General features: G+C 48.3%; 2 protein-coding genes and 1 non-coding gene across 3 annotated transcripts in view; 1 reads left to right on the top strand and 2 right to left on the bottom strand.

Moving 5' to 3' along the window:
* Nucleotides 1-11534, bottom strand: part of Kif1c (kinesin family member 1C) — a 29671-nt gene extending 18137 nt beyond the window's left edge. The window contains exons 1-16 of the mRNA XM_051180120.1: nucleotides 11332-11534; nucleotides 9526-9631; nucleotides 9173-9304; nucleotides 8715-8791; nucleotides 8166-8345; nucleotides 7506-7571; nucleotides 6992-7170; nucleotides 6789-6900; nucleotides 6332-6409; nucleotides 6109-6174; nucleotides 5943-6018; nucleotides 5282-5360; nucleotides 4961-5106; nucleotides 2970-3139; nucleotides 2763-2842; nucleotides 2602-2677 (exon numbers count right to left, since the gene is read on the bottom strand). Coding sequence (XP_051036077.1) covers nucleotides 2602-2677; nucleotides 2763-2842; nucleotides 2970-3139; nucleotides 4961-5106; nucleotides 5282-5360; nucleotides 5943-6018; nucleotides 6109-6174; nucleotides 6332-6409; nucleotides 6789-6900; nucleotides 6992-7170; nucleotides 7506-7571; nucleotides 8166-8345; nucleotides 8715-8791; nucleotides 9173-9278 — 1491 coding nt within the window. The 5' untranslated portion in view covers nucleotides 9279-9304; nucleotides 9526-9631; nucleotides 11332-11534. The remainder of the gene's footprint in view (nucleotides 1-2601; nucleotides 2678-2762; nucleotides 2843-2969; nucleotides 3140-4960; nucleotides 5107-5281; nucleotides 5361-5942; nucleotides 6019-6108; nucleotides 6175-6331; nucleotides 6410-6788; nucleotides 6901-6991; nucleotides 7171-7505; nucleotides 7572-8165; nucleotides 8346-8714; nucleotides 8792-9172; nucleotides 9305-9525; nucleotides 9632-11331) is intronic.
* On the bottom strand, nucleotides 4146-4249 carry LOC127219924 (U6 spliceosomal RNA). The gene has a single exon (XR_007834343.1). It is a non-coding gene; the product is annotated as a U6 spliceosomal RNA (small nuclear RNA).
* Nucleotides 11535-11771: 237 nt separating the features above from the next.
* Nucleotides 11772-21342, top strand: Inca1 (inhibitor of CDK, cyclin A1 interacting protein 1). Its single transcript, XM_051181504.1, has 7 exons — nucleotides 11772-11984; nucleotides 14995-15082; nucleotides 18943-19056; nucleotides 19271-19310; nucleotides 19559-19752; nucleotides 20378-20537; nucleotides 20986-21342. Exons 2-7 carry the CDS (start codon nucleotides 15039-15041, stop codon nucleotides 21127-21129), a joined length of 696 nt encoding a protein of 231 aa, XP_051037461.1. The 5' UTR covers nucleotides 11772-11984; nucleotides 14995-15038; the 3' UTR covers nucleotides 21130-21342.
* Nucleotides 21343-21745: the final 403 nt, after the last annotated feature.

Below are 21745 nucleotides of genomic sequence, written 5' to 3' on the forward strand. Positions count from 1 at the left end.
CTGAAATGATGGAGTAGAACTGTAGGCTGAATACACCCTTCCCTTGCCTATGTTGTCTTTGGTTTGGGTGCTTTATTATAGCAACAGAGATGAAACGAGAATGCCGAGTAGAGGTGGAAGGAGCAAACAAACTACTTGGAGCGGTTACTGACCTCCACGTGAGCACAGAGGCATGAATTTTGTGCATGCCCACACACAATAATAAAATGTTTAAATTTAAGGGGTAGGGCAGGAGCAACAAGATGGTTCAGCAAGTAAAGATGCTTGCTCACACACACACAAATAATGCAATAAAAAAGGAATGAGGTGATGAGATGGGAGTGGAGAGATGGTTCAACTGTTAAGAATACTGACTGCCCTTCAGGTTCCCAGCACTCACATGGCTATTCACAACCTTCCTTAACTCCTGTCCCACAGGGACCCAACACTCTGTTCTGAACTCTTCAGGCACTGCACACACACGGCACACATGCAGGCAAAACATCCATAGCACATTAAAAAAAAAAAAGTAAAAAATAAACCTCAAAAATTAGTAAGGTTATATGTGTGTGTGCATGTGCAAAAGTACAATTAAAGCTCAGTGAGTCCTGCTTTCAGAATTTTCTAGAAGGTCTTGACCTCATAATAAAGCAAGCCCCTATTCCTGTGGAACCACCTCTTTGCAGGACTACTGACTAGCCAGAGCAGCACCTCTGAGTAAGGCCTCATCCCGGCCTGTTCTGCACCATGTACCAGACAGGCCAGGCTGGCTTCCTGGTGGGACTGGAAGTTCCTGCTCTGCTCAAAATGGCTCCCATATCATCCTCCATCAACACACACCAGTGAGCTATGCCGGCTTGTTTTTTGTTGTAAGTATGTGTGTAGTCTCCACCCCCACCCCCTCAATCTCTACCTCTCACTTCTTTCCTACTGAGAATTTAACCCAGGGCCTTGAGTATGCAAGGCATACACTGAACTAGAACTCTAGCCTTTCTTTTCTTTTTTAGACATGGTCTCACTGACTAGCCTGAAACTCACTACATATACCAGGCTGGCCTTGAACTCACAAAGTACTGGGATTAAAGGCATGGCCCTGACAGCCTTTTATTTTTTTGAGACAGGATCTCACTATAAAGCTCACACTAATTTTAAACTATGTAGCCCAGGCTGCCCCTGAACTTGAGTTCCTCCTACCTCTGCCACCCAATCCCCAGGTCTGAGATTATAGACTGTGTTACCTCATATGGCAGCTATGCTGACTTTATACTGCCAGTGTTCCTCCTAATTGCTCAGTCTCATGCCAGTTGGTGAAGTATTTTAAGTATTATTTCTGTGCCTATTTGGGCCTGACCACTCCTTTTTATTATCTAGCTATCCATCCATCCATCCATCCAACTATCTACCTATTTTTGAGACAGGGTTTCTCTGTGTAGCCCTGGCTGTCCTGGAACTTACTATGTAGACCAGGCTGACCTCGAACCGGGAGATCCACTTGCCTCTGTCTCCCAAGTGCTGGGATCAAAGGCATGCACCACCACTGTCTAGCCTAGGCCTTGGATATGCTTGCCTTGCTTCTCTCCTCCTAAGCAAAGCTCTACCATACACATACTACCCGTCTGGCACCCACAAGTCCCCTATAGCCTAATGTGCTTTATGTCTGTTTAGCCTCATGTTATTCCTACCACTCTCTACCCAAGTCTTGTCCATTTCTCAAGTCTCATTTTGCAAACTACCTTCCAAAGTGATCCAGCTGCCGCATCTCTAAGCCATATGGATGCTTCCAATGAAAACCAACCCTCCTACACTTCCAACCAAGGTCACATTTACTCCTCCTCCATCTTTTTTCCAATCATCTTCCCTAGTTAGCCTTTTAAAAATATACTTTTCTTTAATCCCAGCATGCAGGAGGCAGAGACAGGAGATCTCTGAGTTCAAGGCCAGCCTGGTCCACAGATCTAGCTCCAGGACATCCAGGGCTACACAGAGAAACTCTGTCTCAAAAAAAAAAAAAAAAACAAAAAAACAAAAAAAACAACCTCCCCCACCACCACCATTTTTCAAGACAGGATTTCTCTGTCCAACAAAGCCAGTCCTGGCTGTCCTGGAACTCATTCTGTAGACCATGCTGGCCTCGAACTCACAGAGCTCCACCTGTCCCTGCCTCCTGAATGCTGGGAGTAAAGACCTGTGCCACCACACCTGGCTCAGTTAGCTTTCAAGTAGACAGCACATGCACAGCCCTCTTCCCCTCTCCTGAAGCAGCCAGGAGACTAATTTTGCACGAGCACTCCTATACACACATGCATGTAAGGAGCTAGGCTTTATGAAGCTTTGACTTTCCTCTAGGTAGGGACTGTCATCATTAATGGACCCTTCAGTAGTTGGCCACAAGCATTTAATATGCACTGAAGTTTCTGGATGACTAGCTGATGGATGGAGAAGGCAGAGATGGCTACACAATATAAGCAGAAGGTGGAGAATGGGGAAAAGATAATGAAGGAACAAGTCAGGGGCAAAGGAGCAAAGGATTAGGATTAGTTAGAAGCTCCACATTGCCACACCCAGCCCTCCTCTTCAGGCATCCAGAGCTCTTTAGGCCTCTCTGCCCAATCCCTCACACACCTTTTTGGGAGAGAAGACACCCACAGTACCACCATCCTCCCGGACAGCCACGCCCATCTCAGCCAGCAACGCTTCTCTGTGAGCAAGGGAAAGACAACCATCAGCCTCATCACTGCTGCCCATGCCCTTTCCCTGCAGAGGTATACCCTGGCCCCTCATACCTCTCCATTCTCAGAGCTTCCGTCTTACGAAGCTTCTCCTCCCAAGTCTCATTCAGCTCGGCGATAATCTTCTCTGTCTCCTGGGGACATCAGGACAGACAGAAGGCAAGTTCAGGACAGTCCTGGACAAACACCTACCACAGAGACAACTATACTCTTGAGATCCCTTCCTCCACTTCAGCTTGCCAGTGCTAGCTCGTTTCCCACCTGCAGCCTCTCCATGGCCTCCTCAGGCCCAATCTGGGGCTCAGCACTGGGGGAGAATGAAGGCTCCAGCTCCCCGTTGTGTGGAGGAGGAGATGAGGGTGAAACTGGGGCTGGAGGAGATGATACAGCGGGCAGAGCACCTCCAGGACTCCCCTCTTCCACCTTCAGACCTGGAAGGAAGAAGAGGAGAAGGAGGCTAAGATAGAACCAATCAGAGACAACAGAGGGCCGCAGAGAACTGCACAAGACCACTGGGCAACTTGCCACCAGGGAGGTGGCCCTCCTGAATGACAATGGCAGCCGCTGAGACCCCAGGCATGGAGAGCCTCACTCTTGCATGAGGTGAAGCTTCCCGTTTTTTCTACCATTAATGGCTTCTACATGAGAAAGCTCTTAGCTGTGTTGAGGTGAAGAGGTCCCACCCACATCATGTGTGCCTAGCCTGTTCAGTTCTGCCCAAACACTTTTCCTTTACAAGATAACTCATCTACCTTATCCTCCTTCCCTTCCCAAGAACTTTTACTCTCTCCACTGTGCCCCTCAGCATGCTATCCTCAGTGAGATGGACCTTAAGAGTGGACACAGGGTGAGCATCTGATCCAGTTAACATATTATGTATCTTCTCACTCACATTCCTTTTTTTTTTTTTTTTTTTTTTCCTTTTAAAAATATAGAATGCAAAACAGAAGCAGAGATTCACAGCTAAGCACTGAGCCAAACTCCTGGAATCCAGTTGTAGAGAAGGAGGAGTGATGAGCAAAGGGGTCAAGACCATGCTGGAGAAACCTAAAGAAACAGCTGACCTGAGCAAGTGGGAGCTCATGGACCCCACTCTGACAGCTGGGGAACCAACATAAGACCAAACCAGGCCCCCTGAACGTAGGTATGAGTTGGGAGGCCTAGGCAGTCTATGGAGCCTCTGGCAGTGGAACCAGTATTTATCCCTAGTGCACGAATGGACTTTGGGAGCCCATTCCCTATGAAGGGACACTCTCTCAGCCTAGATACACAGGGAAGGCCTAGGCCCTGCCCCAAATGATGATCCCCAATGGGAGGCCTTACCCATGGGTGGTTGGGATAGGGGGGTTTGTGGGGAGAGTGGGAGGATGGGAAAGGAAACTGAGATTGGTATATAAAATAAGATTGTTTTAAATGTAAATAAAAATTAATAATAAAATAAATATGGAATGCTTTGTGAATTTTAATGTCATCGTTGGGCAGTAGTCATGCTAATCTCTATATCATTCCACATTTAGTATGCATGCTGCTGACGTGAACACATGGACATTAAGCTGAGTGCTACATTTAGAAACCATCCTGTTGTTGACTATTAAGCTATAGTTGATTAAAACCCTGATGTTTCCAGGTATAGTGACACATGCCTATAATCTTAACACTTGGAAGGCTGGGGTAGGAGGATAGTGAGTACATGGTAATCTTGACTACATAAATTAGTCCTTATCTCAAGACAACAAAGGACAGCTAGGCATGGTGGCTCATGCCTATAATCCCAGTACTCGACAGCCTGAGGTAGGAGGGTCACAGCATTAAGAAGGTTGAGAACCACTGAACTATAGAAAGGTCAAGGTTGCATACAGTGATATCCAAGACAAAAACAAAAACAAAAACAAAAACAAAAAAAAAAAAAAGGAAAGGGCCTGTCCATTTTATACCAACTTCTCCAGGACACATTCCCCAGTGTCTCCTAAATTGGACTTGTTATATATTCCTTGTACCTTCTATTGTACCTAACCCTTGTACCTTCATTCTAGACACCTGTCTTGAGTCTTCCTGAGAAACTAAGTCTGTCCCAGCTCCATAATATCAAAATATGTAAGTGCCTTCTCCAGATGTGTGTCCACATCACTGAACACACAAAGGGTTTAATGGTGAATGGATCTTCCCACATCCCAGGACTGGGCAAAGGCAAAGAAAGAGAGACAGGGCAAGCTAAGGGACCTCCCTAGGCTGTCCCTCCCCAGTAGCCTTACCTCCTAGAGCAGAGGCTGAGAGTCCCTGAGCCATCAGCAGCTCTCGCAAACGGGCCACCTCCTCCTGCAGCTCTCGGATAAGCCGGGCATTGGGGTCCTCGTTGATGACAGCATTGCATCGGATCTGCTTGGTGCGGTCTGCATACCTGAACCAGGAAAGATAAAAGTGGTGAGAGCAGGCCCTTGCTGTCTGTCTGTCTATTTCCTGCTCACCTCCTCAGATCTCAAGGCATTGTGACTGGGCTGGAAGCTTCCCTCCTATGACTAACCAGCCTCTGAGCTCCGGGAACTTTTGGTACACCACCAAAGCTGAAACCCCACCTGAGCGTGCTGAGTGTCTCCTCATAATTGATGTCAGCAGGACTCAGGGCTGCAATCATTGCTGTGCGTGAGTTTCCACCTATAGAGAGGATGGGAAACTACAGGTGAGTTGGACTGGGTAAGGTACTGTGTGACTGTCACCCCAGGACCCAGGAGGTGGAAGCAAGAGGACAGAGTTCAAGGCCAGCCTGGGATACATGAGACTCTGTCTCAAATTGATTAACTATATTTAAATAATAATAAATAAATATGTAAATTAGAGTGGATTATAAAACAAGGGAGCCCCAGTACAAAGGTCTGAGAAGCCAATGTCTGAGGTAGAATAAAGCTGAGAACTGTGGAGGAGCCAATCATGAAGTCCAGTAATGTAGGGAAAGGTGAGGGCAGGGAGAAGTCAGGTATATGTGTGCAGTCACAGGCCTCAGGGAGGGAGATGAACTCAGCAGTATTTGGGGTCAGGGGTAAACAGGTCAGTGAGGTCCCTAGTTTGGCAGGGTGTAGCCATGATGTCACCATAGGATACTTCCTTATATGATGATCCCTTGTTCAGGGGGAGAAAGGGCGGGACAACACTGAGTAGATTAGAGATTCTAAGAGTAGCAGAAGATTCTGCCAGATGGGATGAAGGCAGGTTAGCAAAGATGGGGAAGGCACCCCTCACCCAAATTCTCCTTGAGCAGCCAGGTGAGCACAGAGTCTCTGTAAGGTATGAAATCTGATTTCCGTTTCTTTGATTGCTGAGGGATAAAGGGGGAAGGTAGTCAGGCTGAGTCATTCCCTGTGCCCTCTCTTCCTGAGATTTTGCTCTTCCGACCCTCAGGGCTTACCAAATCTGCCAGAGCTGAGATCACCTTCCCTAGAGTAGTCAGGGACTTATTGATGTTGGCGCCTTCCTGGGAAAGGATGAGGAATGTGGAATTGAGACCTCCCTGTATTAACCAGATCCACGTCCCCTCTCCTTTGCCAGCAAAGGTCCTAGAGAATGATGAACCTCCCTCCCTACATAACCCCCAAGGCTTCCATCCATCCTTCAATAAAAAGCACCCTCACCTTTAAACGCATACCCCGGGCCCCTGAGGAGTCAGCCCGCTCGCTCCCGGCGAGGTCCACCAAGCTGATCTTACTGACCTGGGGTTGGAGGAAAAAAGCAGGTTGTGGCTGGGGTGGGTAGGGGATGGGAAGGGAATTAGGAGAACAGGCAGCAAAAATCTGGGTGTTTAGCAAAGGTTAGAGAAACCCAAGGGGGGGACAAAGGAAAATAAATGAGACAATAGTGAGGACCTGGTTACTCAAATATTTATAGGTTCACTGTGTTCCAGGACAAGGGGCACAGAGGGACTTGGGCCCTGCCCTGAGAACCTTTAAGGACAAGCAAGCACACACGTTATAACACACTATCTGGCAGGAGAGTAGAGAGGGCTGTGGAAGCTTTGAGGAGGAACCACTGAGCATAAGTGGGCAGGGAATGTGCAAGCCCCTTCCATCACACCATTTGAGAGGTCACTACCTTTTCTGAATCCAGGCCAGTAAGCTGGTCATGGGAGCGCTGAGTAAAGACAATGGTGAAGACAGCATGGGAACGGCTGCTGGTCTCATTCATGTTGGTAGCAGCCACAGTTCTGGAGTTGAAAGGGAAAGTTTTAGGTTCCTGCCCCTTACCCTCACAATTTTTGGTCCCTCCTTTCCCATTCCCAGGTAAGCCTGCCTCACCGAGCCTTATTTCCACAGTCCATGAGGTCGGCAATATCTGCATAGGAAGTCACAGCCAATTTAGACAGGTCTTGCACATAGGGGCCCAGTATGGGATGCTCCCGGACACGCAGAGAGCCCCGACTCTTGGGGTTCAAGAGATCTCGTACTCGCTCGCAATAGATCTCCATATAGCTCACCTGAGAGTGAGAAGCAAACAGGAAGTGATGCTGCTGGAGAAACTGACCCTAACCTCCACTTTCAGGACAAAGTTAACTGCAGCTCAGGCACAGCAAGCATGGTGATAAGGCTGAATATGCTCGCTCATTGGTCTAATCATTAGCATCCCATAGGAGAACATACACAGGAGCTACAAGCTGAAACCACCACCCAAAGTCACAGTAGTCACCAGCACAGCCAGAACTAGGTCCCAAGCTGACTCCAGAGACAGACCTCAGTCTGAATCACTGTTCTCCTACATTCTTGTCCAGAGGTACCAGACCTCCTGCCTACCTGCCCTGAAACTGGGGCTCACCTCCACAGAATAGGAAAGCTGGGCACTCTGGTTCACATTAACACGAGAGAAGAGGTCCTCGCAGAGCTGGAGGGGAACACAGAGAAGCTCCTGTTCAGGGTATGCCTGTAGCTCCCAGCCCCAGATCAGACCTTGTCCCAAACAACACTTGCCCCAGTCCCAAGGGAGGGGTCAGTTCCATTTTATAGATGATAGAAAATAACCTCTCAGAGATTCACATCTGTCTAGAGTCACAAGCTAGTATCCATCACGCTAGGATGCAAACCCATGTATCCTATCCTATGGAGGCCACTATAGATCACAGACACGGGGAATTATAGACAACTCCTAATTAGTCACAATTACAGTTAACATCATCTAATATTGAAATCCATAAGGGAAATGCACTAAAAACCAGTTATAAGACAAAATAGAATAGTAGTGAGCAGTAAAACCATGGCTCCTCTAATATTAATGCCTGGACTGTCCTGGTGGGTGCAAAGTCTATCTCTCTCAGAAGGAACCTGGGAGGTAGGATACAGCCAAGCCTTATACTCCATCACATTTCCAATTGCAAACAGTCGCAGATAGTCAGGTCTTGGCTGTCCTCCTTCCCCTGTGGTAACTGAAGATGCCCCCCCAGCCCCTTCCCCGGCTGCTCAGTCAGGTGGCAGCGTGTACCTGAGGCACAATGCCCTGCTGCCCTGGTTCCTGCCGCCCCATCATGGTGTAGGACTTCCCAGCCCCTGTCTGCCCATAGGCAAAGATGCAGACATTGTAGCCTTCAAAGGCGTGCAGCAGCATCTCTTCTCCAATGTCTCGATACACCTGCTGTTGAGATGCAAACTGCGGATCCTCCACCTATGTGAAATGGAGGCAGAGAAAGACAGGAGCCATGGATGAGGTTGTTCTTTGTGTCTATGGCCTAAGCATCCTGACCACTCAGGGACTGCCCAAAGGTCCGTGTGACCCGCACCCCCACTACATCATTCTTATCATCCCGAAGTTCTTATCCAGCCCCTCGCTGGTCCTAATCATCTGGATGGATTCTACTTTCCCCCCTCTAGGTTCCAAATGCAACCCAAGAGTACTCTTCTTTCCACCCAGAGGTACTGGTCCTCCCAATCCAATCCTTGGGTATCCTTATTTCCCAGCAATAACCCCTCTTCTCAGGACCCAACTCCCCCATCTCCTTTGGCTAAGCTCTCCCTCCAGCCCCAACAGCCTCACCGAAGTGTGTGACCAATAAGAATAGTCAAAGGTGAAGCTTTTGGGGGCATCCTTGCTCTGTTTGGGATTGATGATGGCTGAGAAAACAAAGAGAGGAGAGTCAAGGTCAGGTACGCTCAACCTCTGCCCACTTTTCCATAAGCCCTGAGGATCCAGGATCCACTCCCCATCTCTGTCCTAACTCCTTTCTTCCCTTTAATAATCCCCACCCCCTCCAGCCACCAAAGCTAATTTTGGCTTCACAGGACCCGCCCCAATTGAGCTGCCTCCCTGGATTGGGCAATGGAGGGCTGCTGGCCAACATTCCCCCTCCCAGGGACAGGAACATGCAAAGGCCAGTCTGCCCCCCCCCCTTGTACTAGCACATGCTCTATGCCCAGCATGGCCTTCCTCCCAGGACAACCCAGCAGGCCTGGCCTTCCCCTCTGATGCCCAGCTAGGCCTCTGGACTCACTCACAGGTGGTGTTGCCCTGCATGCTGACCACACACTTGGCATCCTGGCTGGTCTCACGGGCATTGAAGGGCCGAACCCTCACTGCCACTTTCACTGAGGCACCAGCCATAGCTTCAGAACTCCTGCCCTTCTCAGCTGGAAGACAGAAAAAAGGGGTGGTCAGAGCTCCTGGGAGAACTCAAGACATCATCTCCCTGCTTCTCGAGTCCAGGTCTACACACGTCACCCCAGCTAGCTACCCATCATTCAAGGACTCAGTTCCCCACTCTTCTGGCCTTCCTCCCAAATGTCACTCCTGAAAATATCCCCAACCAGATCCCAGTTTGTAGGAGATTAGGCCATCACCCCAGAGTTACCTGGTGTCCTGATCCCAGATCAGGGGAGCTGTATCAGTGCTGACTGCCACCTGCCCTTGTATGGGAAGCCCCATCCTACACTTGGGGCCTGGCCACACCAGTAAAGCTGTAAGGGAAACCCAGATTGGGATTGGGGGAAAGAAGTCAGGAGGCACCTGATGCTCCAAAGGTCTGTCTGGGGCTCTGTGTTTAGAGAGCAAGGGATAGGGAGATGTTAGGAAAGTAAGGCTAGCCACCCCACTGGTGTGACTGAAAGCAATGTGAATCCAAGGACAGAGACAGTGATATTTTTATTCTTAGTCACTCACAAGTGTACTGAGCGTTCAGTTAGAGGAGAGGGAGAGAGAGAATGAAACACAGATTGGACAGAGGGTGATTCAGAGGGTAGAACACATGGGCAGAGACACTGAGGGTGGCAGGAGGGGAGGAAGAGGGACAGAAAGCTACAGACACTAGGAAAATGGGAGGAATCAGACAAAAGACAAGATCGAGGTCAGGCTATAAAAGAAAGGCCAGCAGAAGAAAAGGAAGGAGCGACACAGAGATGTTGAAAAGACAGGGAGCGGGTTCTGGGGCCAAAGCACAAACTGGAAGCTGAGAGGAGACAAAAACTCCAATCATAAAACTAATCTATAGTTCTTCTCCAGGGTCAACAAGGGAAAGGCAAAGATCAGTTCCCACATCTGACAACCCCACACATGGGAGAAAGACCAAGAGCTAAGCGTATAGCCTGGAACTAGGATCCACAGGGCCTGCCTTGTGGTCCCCAAACCCCTTGCCCAGCCCCCAGTACTTCCTCCTCAGGATCCAGGACAATGGACAGGGGAGGGTGGAGTCATCCTGTCTGCACAACCCCCAGGACTCCACCGACAGGGAGACCCAGAATACCTGTACCTTGAGGGGCAGGAACTGTGGGCAAGGCTTGGGGAGGGGGGGGCCTTCCTGAAAGGAGAGCAAAGGGAAAAGGAAACAGACTAGTCCCAAACCCAACCTGGGGCTAGTGCTATGGCGTCCACTGGCCTGGAGAAGGTGCCAGGCTGCAGCCTAGGAATGTGGGTGATCCGGGTGCCCACACCCTGGGAGGAGAGTCTAAGGAGCCCACGCCTACGGATGGCAGGGTGAAGACTTATGAAAAGGGTTCAAGGATGCCACATCCCCACCTGTGGTCCCCAAAGACCTCCAACTTCTGTCATGCTGGACTGGGCCTCTCCCCCTCACCAGCCTTCCTAGGCAGAGCAGGGGAGGGTGAAGGGCTGATTTATCCCACCACAGGAAGGGAGTAGCCAAAATCAGAGACCGGCTCAGGAAGAATAGCCCTGACCCCCAAAACCCTAACTAGGGAAGGGAAGGACACCAGGGCGGACACGCAATGTGACACCTCCGAAACTAAGAAAACAGGGAATTGGGTGGCAAGGCTAGGGCATAGTGGGGTAAAGAAATACGGAGTAGGTGCAGAGTCCGCTGGTACAGTTTTAAGAGCTTATTAGGCTGGGGTAGGGCCAACAGACCCCAAAGGGGGTCTCGGGTCACCTGCACCTTGCCCACCGGCAGTTCTCCAACAGGACCCCGCCTGTCGGCTCTGGGCGGCCATGAGTTCCCCGGTCCTCCAGTCCAGCCAACCGACGGCTGTCCGGGGCCTGGCACCTCTCTGCGCCTCCGCGGGATAAATAGCACATGATCCCAGCTCTCGCGCCTAGCCTGCCCGGCTGGGTCCTGCAATCTGGACCTCGGAACCCCGGCTCCCCGCCCCCCCCCCCAGCGCATTCCTCCGCGGGCGTCCCCTCCCTGCCCCCCACCGGCTCTCACCTCGTCGCGGCAGGACTCCCGGCGGAAAGCAAAGGGACAAACTTTCCCGGATGCCTGAGACCGGAGACGGGGACACCCGGGGCCAGTTCGGGGCTGCCCCCGCCCCTCGCCGGGTCCCCGGGCGGCGGGCGGCGGATCGCGCCCCGGGGGCGGCAGCAGTAGCGGCGCCAGCGGCCGGCGCCCGCCCGGGCAGCGCGAGCTGGGGCGGGAGCGAGGGGCGGGGGACGGACGGACGGGCGCGCGCGCGGACGGGCAGGCGGGCACGCGCTGTCCCGGGAAGGCGCCACCGGGTCCACTCTAGTTAAAGGGGCAATGCACTCTGACAGTAGGGCCCAGCGCGCAAGGACAAGGGAACTGAGTTGCGGGCACACGGGGAGAGCAGAACGCCGGAACGTGGGGAAACTAGCGCTCCTGAGGAGCCTGGAAAGGTGGGGGCGGACCACGGAGGGGACTCAGGCCGGAGCCGCGCACGTCGCCGCCGTCAGAGGCGCTCCTAGTAGGCGGGGCTTGTTGGCAGACCACGCCCAGGAGGCGGTCCGCTCAGCCCGGCCTTCTGGGGAGCGGGGCCAGTGGGGCGACCACAGTCTGTCACAGCGGAGCTGCTCCGTCCTGCCCGACCAGAGGTTCTAGAATTCGCTTTGCAGTTACCTCAGGTGATGGGGCCAAACGCAGGCGTCGCCGGCCTAGCCGCTCGGATGCTCTCTTCCCAGAGAGCCTTCAAATTTGACTCGCCCATCGCCACCTCAGCCCCTGTCAGCCCGCTCAGGCTCAGGTGTCTTTTAGGCCGCAACTGCCTTCTCAGGGCTGGAGACCCCTGCTCACCCTGCCTGGTCTGCCCATGTCCCTCAGCATGGGCCCACTATCTCACGGCCCCAGTTATGCCCTCCTGCTTATTGCCAAAGTTTTAGCTGTGAACCCCAGTCCACCTGCCAATGCCAAAGGTTGCCTCAGCCCCTTCAGGCCCTAGCCATGCCCTCAGGCCTGGTCCTTTTCTCCCCGCAAGACGACCCCACCACCAGGCTCTTCAGCCAGGGCACCATCCTTTAGGTGCCCATCTCCCTCCCCTCTTAGCTGTGTCTTGCTGCCAAGGTCTTGAGTCTGTCTGGCTGCCTGAAGTCTGTCCTGCCCCTTACTAAGATCTAGTTCACCCACTCAGACCCAAGTATCCGAAGGCCCCATACCCCTCAGTTCCCAATTGCTCCCTTAGTTCTTAGGCCCCCTTCTAACTCAGGGCATTCGGTTTAGACCTCACATGCCCTTTCAGCCCAACTCTACCCCCATCTGCCACTTCAAGAAACTCTTTGGGGTTTTTTTTTGTTTGTTTGTTTTTTGTTTTTTACCTTCCCCACCCTGTCTCAGCTCAGTTTAGCTATTCTTGTTGGGTTTGTGAGTTTTGTTTTGTGATTCTCAGGGTCTCTCTTTGTAACCCATACTACAATCTGAACTTAAATTCTCAGTCCTGAGTTAACTTCCTGAATTTTGGAATCACGGGATTTCAAAACTATGCCTAGCTCACTTTTGGATACCCTTTTGCTATCTGACAGGCTGTGGTTAACCTTTTCCGTCCTTTGTGCAGGTCTACAGTCACTCCTAACTTACCTAGTAGTTTATTGGTTACGGTGTCCAGAGCCTTGGGCATGCAGGCCAGCTGCTCTGCCACTGAGTTACATCTCTAGTGCTTTTTTGTTTTCTATAAAGACTTGCTGTTATGATCGAGGCTGGACTCAAACTTATGATGCTCCTTCACAAGCCTCCTGTGTCCTCGGGATTATAACCTGTGTCATCACGCCTGGCTTTTATCTAATATTTGTTCATTTATTTTATTTTATTTTATTTTCTGGGGTTATTTTTGTAGTATGCTTTGTAAAAAATTAAGATTTGATTGTTGTAGTGTGTATGTATGCAGGGATCAAACTCAGGTCATCAGGTTGGGGAAACAAACACTTTTATCCATTGGACAACTCCTTGGTCCATAACTAGTATATTTTTTAAGATTTTATTTTTAAGCTGGGCAGTGGTGGCACATACTTTTAATCCCAGCACTCCACAGGTAAAGTCAGGCAGACCTCTGAGTTCAAGGCCAACCTAGTCTACAGAGTGAGTTTAGGACAGCCAGGGTTACACAGAGAAACTGTGTCTTGAAAAGAAAAAAAAAATAGTTTAAATTAATTATGTGTGCTCCTGTTTGTGCCTGGGGATCTATTGAGGATGTGAGCACCTGAGGTCAGAAGATCCTCTAGAGCCAGAGTTACAGGTGGTTGTGAGCTGTGTGACATGGATGCTGAGAACCAAACTCAGGTCCTCCGCAAGAGCAGCAAGCACTGAAATGCTGAGCCATCTCTCTGGCCCTCATAGCTATATAAGTACACACACACATACCTTTCACCATATCCAGGCCATCTTTGTCCCAAATGCTGGCTCTATTCAACTGAGGTTTTATTTATTTCACTTTTATGTGTATTTTGCTTGAATATACATAAGTGCACATGTGTGTGCCTGGTGCCCACAGAGGTCAGAAGAGGGTATCAGATGAAGTTATAGATTGTTGTGAACCACCATGTGGGGACCGGGAACCAAACCCAGGTCCTCCACAAGAGCAGCAAGTTCTCTTTGGAGCTGAGCTTAATAATAAGAAATATTAAGTTATTTCTTAATAAACTCCATAAAATAAGTGGAGTTTATTAAGAAAAGGTTCTAAAATAGATTTAACCATAGGCATTAAAAGAAAAAGGGATGGGGGCAGAAGAGTTGGCCCAGTGACTAAGAGCCCGTGTTCCTTTTGAAGAAGACCTCTTCTGCCCTTCTCCAACTCCTGCATATGCATAAACTCCTACAGGCTTACACACATACACATAAGTAAAAAAATTAGTAAGTAAATCTTGGAAGGAAGAAGAGAAGAGTTCAGTAAAAGGACTGTATACACCCAAGGATGGGTATAGATTTCTCAGGAAAGTTTCTGTGCAACTGACTTCTCTCTTCACTTCACTGTAGACCAGTCCTCTCAACCTTCCTACTGCTGCAACCCTTTAATCCTCGTGTTGTGGTGACTCCCAAGCATAAAATTATTTTGTTGCCACTTCATAACTGTCATTTTTTTACTGTTATAATCATAATGTAAATATATGTGTTTTCCAATGGTCTCGGGTAACCCCTGTGAAAAGGTCATTGGATCCCCACCCCCCAGAGGATCAAGACCAGCAAGTTGAGAACCACTAACGGAGACAATCTCAGTTACACCCTCCTTTGTTGTTACTCTTTCCACAGTTTCACTAACCTTTCACATCTAATGTATTAGCAATCCTCGATTCCTCCATTTGTCTGTCCCCAGTCACCAGCCCTATTGGCAAAGGCCTCTACCCCACCCAATGTCCACCTGTCGTGCTTTTTGTTTCATCATCTTGTATTACAATTAACATAACTTGCATCTGTAATTTTCACTTACTCTGTACTTTTAGCTCCAGAACACTTCCTCCTTCACATTATCCACCTTTTCTGTTGTTTTTTTTATCTCCAACGTTAGGTGTTCTGTTAATATTATAGCACTATTGTTGCTCTTAGAGATGCTAAGCTCTCTTGGTAGGATGTTTAGTCCCTTTCCAATCTCCACACTTGCTGATGGTCTGGTCCCATGAGTGAATGATTCACTATCCATTATCCTCCCAGCACCAAGGAGGCGATCCGGTCCTGCTACCCAACTGAGTCCAGTCATGCAGGGACAGGAAGATGGAGACAACATCCTCCCTTTTGCCAAGTGAGTCCCCCCTATTGTGTGGGAAGGATAAGAATGTGATACTGGGAATATTGTATACTTGGGTTCTTCTCAGAAAGGAGTAAGAAAGAACAGGAACCTCAGTGCCTGTGTTTAGGGGTTTGGTAGCTCATTAATTTATTCAATAAATGATTTACTATTGTTACTTTATATGGAGGCCAAAAGAAAGCTTGGAATGCCCTAGAACTAGAGTTACGGAGAGTTGTGAGTCTGCTGACATGAGTGTTAGGGAAAGAACTCCAGTTCTCTGCAACAGCATTATGCGCGCTCTTAACCACTGAGCCAGCATTCTAGCCCCAAGAGGTTTTGAACACTGTAATATTCTGGGCACTATAGTAGACTTTGGAGATTCAACAATTAGAAAGAAAGGGGTCCTTATCTCACAGGGCTAGGGACAGAACAATGTGTAAATAAGCATCGTTACACTTAGTTATGAGAACTACTCAAAAAAGATACACAAGTACCGAGTAAGGGAGCATAGAGGGGATATAAGGATAGGGTCACTGTAGAAAACTATTATGTAGAAGTTAATTGGAAATGAGATGGGGTTTGTCTGCACAATGGGGATGGTGGAGGTAAGAAGGAAATAAACTTGGAATGTTCTAGTAACAGCATAGGCCAATGTACTATAAACTTATTGACTGAAAAAAAAGTGAAGAATAAAGTTAAGAGTGTTAGACAAAAGCCAGATCATAGAAAACCTTGTAGGCCATAGATGAAATTTTGTATTTTTATTCTGAAGATGGTGGGGATAGGAACTTTTATTCAAGGAAATATAATAAGCACACTTATTTCCTTCAACCTTTTTTATTATGGAAAATTTCAAATAAATATAGTTGAAAAAGAGTTCTGATGTACTCTTTTCAGTGAGATTCAATAATTTTCATTATATGGATAGTCCCCTAACCCCCTCAATTATATATATGTATATATATGTAAATTTATTCTCACATATTTGTGTTATGAGCACTTTCCCGCCAGCCTGGTCCCACAGCCATGTCAGCCCCAAATAACACAGAGAGACTTGTATTAATTATGAAACTGTTGGCCAGTGACTAGTGTTTTTTATTGTCTAGCTCTGTCTTAATTATTAACCCATAATTACTAATATATGTATTTCTACATGGTCTTATCTTCCCGAGAATGCCAGACTCACTCGTCCTCTCCTCCCACGATCAAATCGCAACTCTCCTACGTTTCCTAGAATCCTCCACCTCTCCTAGTCCCACCTATCTTGCTTCCTATTGGCCAACAGTGCTTTATTCATTAACCAATAAGAGAAACATATTTACAGAACGACATCTCTTATCATATATGTGCAAGTGTGTGCACCATGTTTGCCACATGGGTGCCAGAAGGTGTGGAGTATCCTCTATCACTCACCACCTAGTCTCTAAATTTTTAAAAATATTTTATTTATCAGCCAGACAGTGCACACCTTTAATCCCAGCACTCAGGAGGCAGAGACAAGCAGATCTCTATGAGTTTGAGGCCAGCCTGTTCTACAGGTGTGTGTGTGTGTGTGTGTGTGTGTGTGTGTGTGTGTGTGTGTGTGTGTATCTCATGTGGGTTCTGGGAACCTAATCTGGGTCCTCTGCAAGAGTAACAAGTGCTTTTAACTGCTGAGATGTCTCTCCAGCCAAACCATCTCTTCCTTTGAGGCAGGGTCTCCCTCTGAACCTGGAGTTCACATTTTTCTCAGAGTAGAAGCCAGAAAGCCCCAGCAGTCCTCTCTTGGGCCCCTTCAGGTGTAGGATTACAGGTGTGTGAGGGACACTTAGCTTGTTACATGGGTTCTGAGATATGAACTCCAGTCCTCACGATTGAACAGCAAGCACTAACTCTTTAAGTCATATCACCAGCCCCTTTGCTTGTTTTTGAAGTGTTGTCATATATAGTTTAAGCTAGTCTCATACTGATTGTTATGTCATCATTTCCCATGTGCTGAGATTACACACATGCATCAAAGGGTGCTGGATCTCCTAAAGCCAGAGTTTACAGGCAGTTGTGAGTTGCCTGTAGTAAGTGTTGGGAACCAAACCTCAGCATTCTGAAAGAGCAATAAATACTCTTAACCACTGAGCCAATATGATACCATTTTAAAAGATTATTCTCATTGGACTCAGGAGGCAGAGGTGGGGGGGGGATTACTTTCTTGTGCTCTGTATAGTAGCACAATAAGAATAGAATAAGAATATAAGCAAGGGCTTGAGAGATGACTCAGCAGTTAAGAGCCCTTGTTGGATCTGGGTTCAATTCCCCAGCAAGCACATGGCAGCTAAAAACCATCTGTAACTCCAAGTCTAGAGGACCCCAATGTCCTATTCCAATCTCTGTAGGCAGTGCATGAATGTAATGCACAAATATATATGCAGGCAAAACATCCATAAAATAAAAAGAATATATCCAGCTGGACGTTGGTGGCTCATGCCTTAGTCCAAGCACTCAGGAGGCAGAGGCAGACAGATCTCTGTGAGTTCAAGACCAGTCTGGTCTACAGAGCGAGTTCCAGGACAGCCAGGACTGTTTCACAGAGAAACCCTGTTTCAAAAAACAAAACAAAACAAATAAAAACTAGGTGTAGTAGTACAAGCCTATGATCAGGAGGAGGATGCAGGAAAATCTTTTAATTTTATTTATTACTTTAATTTTTATGTGTATGTTGGTGCCTGCAGAAGCCAGAAAAGGGTTGGACTCCACAGATCTTGAGTTACAGGCAGTTGTGAGCCACCTAATCTGAACCTTGGGATTTGAACTCAGGTCCTCTACAAGATCAGCATGTGCTCTTAAACACTGAGCCATCTTTCCACCCCTTGAGGCAAGAGGATTTTTTGTTTTGTTTTGTTTTTGTTTTTGAGACAGGGTTTCTCTGTAGCTTTGGAGCCTGTCTTAGAACTTGCTCTGTAAACAAGCCTGGCCTTGAACTCACAGAGATCCACCTGAGGCAGGAGGATCTTAAGTGCAACAGCTTATCCTCTGAAACACATTGAGTTTGAGGCCAGCCTAGGATATATTAGACCCTGTCTTAAAAAGGTTGGGCAGAGAGAGCATTGTGACTCATGTTCCCTCCCTCAACACCCCTATAAGGCTATCCTGGAATTCACTCTGTAGACAAGGCTGGCCTCGAACTCACAGAGATCCATCTGCCTCTGACTCTGCCTCCTGAGCGCTGGAATTAAAGATATGTGTCACCAATACCCATCTTGACTCATGCTTTTAATATCAGCACTTGGAAGGCAGAGACAGTCAGATCCCTAAATTTAGGGTCAGCCTAGTTTATATAGCAAGTTCCAGGACAACCAGAGCTGTATAATGAGACCTAGTTTCAAAAGAGAGGTGGGAGGGAGGGAGTGAAGGGAGAGGATGGATGAAAATGCATGGTTTGCAAGCATGTGAACAGCTGTAGGATCCCATGGAAAAGAACCACTACTGAAGCCGGACATTGGTTGTGCATGTCTTTAATCCCAGCACTCAGGAGGCAAAGGCAGGCAGATCTCTGTGAGTTCAAAGACAGCCTGGTCTACAGAGCAAGTTCCAGGTCAGGGAAAAAAAAAAAAAAAGAACCACTACTGAATCCAGTGGGAGAGTAGATGCTCTAAGACAGTGGTTCGCAACCTTACTAAAGCTGTGACCCTTTAACAGTTCCTCCTGTTGTGGTGAAGCCCAACCATAAAATTATTTTCGTTTCTACTTCATAACTGTAATTTTGCTAGTTATGAACCATAATGTAAATATTTGTGTTTTCTGATGGTCTTCAGTAACCCCTGTAAAAGGGGTCATGACCCACGGGTTGAGAATCGCTGCTCTGAGACATGTGCCTGCCTACCTTGTTCTCCCCTCAGGTGTTCCAGGGTGGTCAGCCGATCTTCACCCTGCAGCCTGACTTCCCAGAGTAGCAGACCAATGCCTCAGCCTTATGGAGATACCTTCTGGGAGAATCTTAGCCAAAGGTCTAGGTGAGTGGAGAAGAAACCAGAAGCTGGAGGTGGGAAGGTGAGACTAGACTATTTTTAATGATTATAAATCCTTACAGGAATAAGCCTGTGTTTGGAGGTTATTTCACACTACTTGATGGGAATTGTAACTCCAACAGGAGGTTGGGAGGGTTTATGAGAGAAATGGTGTTCACTAGGGTATCCTGACTCCAGCTCCTGTTTTTGTTCTTCTCAGCTCCAACTGGATGGAAGAACAGCACATTCCACCAATACTGGTATAACAGATTCTGCTCCTCAACCTTCTGTTAAATTTTGCCCACTGCCTTCCTATCCTTATTACCCTTTTTATCTGGTATTTTCCAACTAGTATACTAACTAGGCCGTTTTTACTGTAAACCAAGCATCCTGTTTTCCAGATGGTACCTGAACTTCCAATGATCCCTGATTCTCTAGTTCATCCCAAATTTCCCTGAAACCAATGTCTGTCTACCCATTTAGCAACTCTTCTTCCTTCTTGGCACAGAGGGCCACTGGCTGCTCCCAGCCCGGCCTGCACCCTCTTGAGGGTCTCCCTCCTCCTGAAAAGCTCTGGAGAAGAAAGAGAAAGAAGCTGCATTTGGAAAGAATGCAAAAGGGCCCTGGAAACATTCCAGCCCGTGTTAGAGCTGTTACTTATCATCTGGAGGACCTGAGGAGGCGGCAGAGAATTGTCAATGAGTAAGGAGGCATGGCCTCTGGCCTCTGGGAGCTGAACAGGGATTGGTGGTAATTTGAACTAAAGAAAGTTGAGAGCTTTGAGAAAATTCATTTGTTCTTGAAAAGGAACTATGCCCTTGGTGTCAGTGCAACATAATTTCTTTATTTTTAGCATTTAATTATGTGTGTACATATGTACTGCATGCCATGTGTGTGGAGGTCAGAGAATAGTTTATGGGAATTGGTCCTCTTCTCCCATCATCTGGGTCCTGACTTGGATCTTCAGGCTTGGTGGCAAATGCCTTTACCTGCTAAGTCATCTTGCTGGCGCTCAAACATGATTTCTATAATATGGAAAGAAGCAATTGAGGGATGAAAGATAAGTCACATTAGCTGGAAGGAGTGAGATGACCCCTGATGACAAGAAAGCACATCATTGAACTAGGGGAAATTAGGGGGTCATTGATGGGTCCCTGAACTGAAAATGCTTCTGTCTATGGAGACCAAAATGTTGAGGTGAGTTGAGGGTCAAATAGTAACACCTATGAGTCCCAGTAGGAACTGCTTCAGCCCAGAAGGGCAAAGAATAAAGAAGCTGGAAGCCTGCCCTCCTGGCACCTCAATGTTAACCCAACTGTCTCCACAGACTGAAGAAGGCCCAGTGGGGCAGCTCTGAGGCTACATCCGAGCTCCCAGTACTAGAAGAGGGCTATGAGTTCTTCAGCACCACTGAATACCTTGACGAGGAACAAGAGAGGGCAGCCTATCCACAGGAAGAGAATTATTCTGTCACTCCCAGGGATCAGGTATGATTGGAGATTAACTTGGTAGGGTGGAAGGGGATGTCAATTCATGATCTCGAATGGGGAGGTGGCAGAATCCAAGAGCCAAGTTGGATAGCTGAGTTTAAGAACAAAAAGTAGTCATGAATCCGAGCATTTGGGGGGGGGGGGTTGGTGTGCCTAGATTTGGCCATTAAGAAATTTGGAGAGGTGCCCAGCTGTGGTAGAACTCGGGAGGCAGAGGAAGGAGGATCTCTGTGAGTTCAAAACCAGCCTGGTCTACAAGAGCTAGTTTTCCAGGACAGGCTCCAAAGCCACACAGAGAAACCCTGTCTCAAAAACCGAAGGAAGGAAGGAAGGAAGGAAGGAAGGAAGGAAGGAAGGAAGGAAGGAAGGAAGGAAGGAAGTTAGTCTGGAGAGACCCGTTTTTCCATCCCCATTCCCTTCACTTCTCCACTTTTCTCATCTACAGCTGCTTTGGTCTCCCTGGACTCCCTTAGGCCAGGAGGGGCATTATGCTTCTGGGCAGCTAAGCTCTCTGGCCCACAGCACTGTTACAGCCAGGAGGAACCCCACTTACAATCCTCAGAGGATGGAGTTGGAGTCTGAGGAGTAGAGGGAAATCACCCATGCCTAAGCTTCGGGACCCAAGACCAATTCAAACGGGAGACTCTCCTCATTGGTGACGTCAAGGCGGGTGTTTCCCTCTCCTAACCCTAACTTGTTCACAGCCCACTTGAGTTCCTGTCCAACAGCCCCATCCCCTCACAGCCGGACCCTGGTCTTGTGTTCTCTCTGTTCTGTTATTAAAGAGCCCGGTGTAGTCTTGCTGAGTGCGGCAGTGATGAAGGGGAAATGGAAAAAACAGGACTCCTTTGATTTTCTTGAGGACCCAGTTACAGTAAAATCAAGCTAGATACCCCTCAAGCCCCCCCCCTTTCTTTTTTTGTTTTTTCGACAGTGTTTCTCTGTGAAACGTCCTGGCTGTCCTGGAACTCACTCTGTAGACCAGGCTGTCCTCGAACTCGCAGAGATCAACCTGCCTCTGCCTCCTACTGGTATTAAAGGCGTTATCAACGCCAGTCCTAGGTCCCCAAATTTGAAGAGTCTCTCCCGAGGCAAGAAGAGTTCTGCCCAGGTCCAGCCTTCATCGCCTCCAGGGCTCTGGCTCTGCCCATGCCCCATCCTCATGCTCCCACAATCACATCAGTCGCCCGAGCTTCCGCATCCAG

Source organism: Phodopus roborovskii, unplaced genomic scaffold (assembly GCF_943737965.1).
Source record: "Phodopus roborovskii unplaced genomic scaffold, PHOROB, whole genome shotgun sequence".
Taxonomy (NCBI): domain Eukaryota; kingdom Metazoa; phylum Chordata; class Mammalia; order Rodentia; family Cricetidae; genus Phodopus; species Phodopus roborovskii.